At 48.8% G+C, this 4,728-nt stretch overlaps 1 protein-coding gene across 4 annotated transcripts in view; it reads left to right on the top strand.

The window, feature by feature from the left end:
- Window positions 1-1,824: 1,824 nt before the first annotated feature.
- The window catches only part of GMPR (guanosine monophosphate reductase), a 49,939-nt gene continuing 47,035 nt past the window's right edge, over window positions 1,825-4,728 (top strand). Inside the window, exon 1 of one of the 4 annotated variants that reach the window (XM_019665731.1) lies at window positions 1,825-2,168. In XM_019665731.1, coding sequence (XP_019521276.1) covers window positions 2,082-2,168 — 87 coding nt within the window. In that variant the 5' untranslated portion in view covers window positions 1,825-2,081. Of the gene's footprint in view, window positions 2,169-3,026; window positions 3,079-3,283; window positions 3,358-4,728 lie in introns of those variants that run through there. The other 3 variants (XM_019665732.1, XM_019665733.1, XM_019665734.1) reach the window with 3 other exon arrangements.

Raw genomic sequence — 4,728 nt, 5'->3', positions numbered from 1 at the left:
GGACACCAGAGGGCCCCAGTTCTGATCCCACATATGAGGGCCAGTGACACTGCCCTCTACAGCTAAGATGCTGAACAACAGCTCAACCTGGAGCCGACCTCGTTGTTGGCTGCAGCCCCTGCTGCAGTGGGCTGCCATGGGCTACCGTGTGTAGCCAGCAGCCGCAGTGAGCAGCCGTCCAGAAGCCGGCGACTAATCTGCCTTGCCCGGGAAGAGCGCAATGATGGTGCCAACTTGGGCCAGTGAAGCAACATCCTCCATAACTAGACTGAAGAACAAAAAGACAGCAACTCGTCTGTTCCCTTTCCTTCAATTCCCCAATAAAAATCTTAAAAAAAAAAAAAAGTTCCAGGCTGCAAACAACTGAAAATGAAAGATTCCTGCCTTTATGCAGCTAGCAATCTAGTTTTAGGATATAAAACATAATGCACATAATTTAAGATGTGACCCCAAAGGAATAGCTACTATTTATTGAGCAATTACAGAACATGCATTGCATGTGTGTGCGTGTACGTGCACACACATACACACACAATTTAATTCTCACAAAGGCCTGGGAGAGGATAGCATTAAGTCTTTTTCTTCCCCTCTCTTTTAACCTATGAGAAAACTGACCTTTAGAGAAATTAAGTGACTCCCCCAATGTTACCCAGGAAAATGGTAGGATCAGATTTTGAAAGCAGGCAGAGAGACGTCCCAGGACAAAAGCAACTTTAGTTAAGGTTGTAGTGAGTTTTAAGGACTGAGAATATAGATATATTTAGATATATATCGATATATATATATATATATATATATATATAGATAGATATAGATATAGATATATACTGGGGGGTGCCAAAAAAATGTAATCAAGTGGACACTTTGGTTTAGTTTGCTGTAATCAGAAGTGTCTGGACACTGATGGTAACCAGTTTGACCACCTCTTGCAGAAGTCAAACATGACTTATATTCATCTTTTGTTATCGGTATATATTATTACAATTTTAATATAGTTTTTTCCTTTCTTAAAATGTGTATATATTTTTTGGCACCCTCTGTATTTTACTGCAATTATGGGCAAGTTATTTCATGTATATGATCCTCATTTTCCTTATCTGCAAAATGGCTCCTTCTTTATTGGGTTGTTTTGAGAGTGAATGAGAAAGTGCAAACCAAGCACTTAAGTACATTCCTAATGTACAACATAGGCTCCCTAACATCAACAAATGAATTAAAAATAAACTGAAATCACCCTCAGAGGGGACTCAGGTCCCTTAAAACCCAGGATCTGTGATGACTGCAGACTTTGCTGCTTTTATTAAAACCAACCAACCAACCCACCATACCTCTGAAATCCAAAGGGGATTGGACAAAGTTGCTTGGACAATCCCATTGCTGCTAAATAGATTTATCTTAATTCACACGCTTTTCCTTAATTCTATCCAGCTTCCTAAGGGTTTCTTACTTTTTTTGGCATGTGAAGGTCTGACTCAGCACTTGATGGGCACACTGGGCTTGAAATTAGAGAAAGGAGAAGCAAAACCTCTCAAGGAGTGGCTTTTCCCTTGGGCAAAGCTGTCACAGGCCAAATCTCCTCCCTACGTGCGACTTCGGTAACACACAAGATAGTGTGCATGCCCCCTTCCTCTCCGCCAATTCGGTTACCAGCAAGCAGGGTTGTAAAGGAAGGGCTGGGACGGAGGGGCGAGCTTGTTAAAACTGTCACACACCACGACTTCTTAGTCACTGGTCTGTCCCTAGCCCGCCGGCCCTCCCCTTCCCCTTTCCATCCCCGCCCCAGACGCCGGAGGCGGGGCGCGGCCACTGAACCAGGGGAAGGGGGAACAGGGGAGAGGGCGGGCCGAGCGCTGCTGGGGGCGCCGGCGGCCTTAAGAGCGCAGCGTGCGCGTCCGGCCGCCCGCGAGCACTGGCCTCTGCACCGCAGCCCTACCCTGCGCCGCGTTTCCGCGCACCCTACCGCACACCGGAGTCTCCCCACACTCTGCCCCGTCTCCCACGCCTCGCGCCCAGTCTTCCCCCGCCCCACGCGCCGGCGCCGCAGGAAGGAGCTGCCGGCTCCAGCCGTGCCGCGCCGCACGATGCCCCGCATCGATGCGGACCTCAAGCTGGACTTCAAGGATGTCCTGCTCCGACCCAAGCGAAGCAGCCTCAAGAGCCGAGCCGAGGTGAGGCCCTTGGAAAGCCGTTTTGGGGGTGGGATATTTTTCTGGGTGGCGCGGAGAGGTGGGTGGAAGGTGGTGACCGTGGTAATAACCTTGCTAGCTTTTCTGTGTCTGAGGATGGTTGGGGTGTTGACCCCCTTTGCTCTTGTCTCCACCACCTGAGAAAGGGGAATGCCAGCTGGTTCCCTGCCAGGACAGGAGGTGTCTTCCAGCGGCCCAGCGGGGGCCTAAAATTGTAAATACGTCCGTTTGGGTAGGCCAGGGGAAGTGCACATTAGAGATAGACCACAGAGGAGCAAAGATCAAGTGGTCAACTGATGAGAAAGAATGGGGAGGGATGGAGCAGTGCACATAGGGAGAAAAGGACACAGTAGAGCCAGCTCATAAAAGGAGAGGAAAAACAATGGAAGGTCCTTGTGATTTTGGCAATGTCTCCTAGTGCACAGAATTGTTTTTGGTTTAGTGTCAGGTCCAGCAATAGAATCTGTTTGACATGTCTGAAAAACAGAGAAACTCCAGGGCAGAAGTTCAGGGTTTAAGTTCTGTGTTCAGTGGCCTTGCTGAGAGTGAGGCTGGGGACTGGTGTCAGGTGGCGCCCTCCTTACTTGACAGCTGCAGTTCAGCTCAGTCCTAGAGAAGCTGAAAGCACTGGGGTGCAGGCGTGGAGCTGAGGGGCCGAACTGGAAGCCTGGGCATTTTTGCTGGTTCTGTGTTGATGTGATCAAAGCCTGAAGAACAGGTGAAGACTGGACTGGGAATAGCCTCAGGGTGGGGGCAGGGATGCCCCTACTGGTAAGGAGGAAGGTCAGACCCCAAAGGGTAAACTAGTTGCATAGAAAGACAGAGAGTCCCCTGGAGTGGTGTGTGCTGGTCAGTATGGCTTTGCCTGGTCTGCTGAAAGTCAGAGAGGAAGGTGAGGAAACGACTGGGGCTGGAGGCTGGGGTCACAGGAGTAAACAGCGGGAGGCAGAGCCAGCACACTGTTCCTTACACCCCACTCCAAAGACCAGAAATAGATGGGCAGGCTGCCCACCGGCACCCAGGCCCAACTGCAGTGCCTGGTACTGCCAGCAAAGGGCTTGTTAGGATTAGGGAGGCCTCCTGCTTTAGCCAGTGACCACAACCACGTTGCCTTCTCAAGCAGCGGAGTTGGTGGGCTGCAGCCAGCGAGGATGGGACAGGCCTGGAACTGGTGAGAGAGGAAGTTAATCCTTATCACCCTAGCCTAGATTGGATGACTCTGCCTATTCTACGTCATGTTCTTTCAGGTGTTAAAGAGCAGAGCAGACTCTTGGAAGAAAAATAAACAGTTTCCATAGCAGGCAGGGGTGAGGGGTGGGGGTGGGGGTGGGGAGAGTGGCGTGTGGGAAGAGCAGTGAAGCATAAGCTGTCCTCAGTATCTAAGGCCAGACTAAGACTAGATGTGGGCATTCCGGCCTCAATATTCTTTAAATATTTGTTGCAAATTCACTTAGTAGAGAGAAACTCACTTTTAAGACAAGGTATATGTTTAAAACAGGGATATGTTATACGCATTTTCTGAACCAGGAAACATCTTGAGAAGATAAAACATTTATCATTTATGTGATAGAATGAATTACTCTTTCCCATGGAATAGTATGACCAAATTTGGTTTCCTAATTTGAGCTGGCTGAAACTATTAATGTCCCAGCGTCTGATGGCACCTTGCAACCTACATGTACACATTGCAGTGAGAACGCTGTGTCCTTGGGAAGAGTTTTCATATTTCCACTTTTGTGGGAGTTGACCAGCTCCACGCCTGGAAACCTGAGTTAACTGGTGCTGCCTTTCCAATTGGTTCCTGTAATGGTTTAGCTCCCTGGTGCCAGAGGCAGCCACCTGGCTGGCCACCCCTCATAATCTGCCTGCCTGCTCCAGTGGTGTTGAGTGATGTAGTTAGGCCTAGATCTAGCTAGGCCTCTAATCCCCTTTCAGTGTTTTCTCAGTTTGCTTGTGGATGCCTGACATTTTTTATAGGCAGATAAAAACTTTTTCATTGCACAATCAGATAGAAGCCAAATATATGCCCCCTGGCCAAGGTCATACCTGAATGCAAATTAGAAGCTGAGTGGTAAATGACTGACTTGGAGCAGAACCAGAGAGCAGGTTTGAGTGGAGCCAGAAGAGAAAACATGCCCTGTAAGAGCATAGTCTGGCTAGGAAGGGAGTTTTGACTGTTGACAAGATTGATCACTGCACAAGTTTTGCTACGAGCTGGCCTGGTGCTGGGCCATCAATCAATGAGCAGGAAATGGAGAGAAAGGCAGAGCGATCTCCTATTCAGGAGTTTGAGTAGTACTGCAAGGACAGTTCCACAAGTGTCATATGAAATGAATTTGAGGTCACCTTCCAGAGGCAAAGAATACAAGTGGATGTGGCTCAGGTGGCCTTACAGTGGTTGTACCAGAAAGACAGTCATCTTTGAACTGGCTGCCCGTTGCCTTTACCCATGTCTTCATAAGCCCCTGGCACACAAAGTTAAAGTGCCACAGGGCTGTGTGGGGGCATTTGGGTAATCTTTTCAGAGGAAGTGACATGTTTG

This window comes from Hipposideros armiger, unplaced genomic scaffold (genome assembly GCF_001890085.2).
Source record: "Hipposideros armiger isolate ML-2016 unplaced genomic scaffold, ASM189008v1 scaffold_449, whole genome shotgun sequence".
Taxonomy (NCBI): Eukaryota; Metazoa; Chordata; class Mammalia; order Chiroptera; family Hipposideridae; genus Hipposideros; species Hipposideros armiger.
This window is presented reverse-complemented; position numbering and strand designations above follow the sequence as displayed.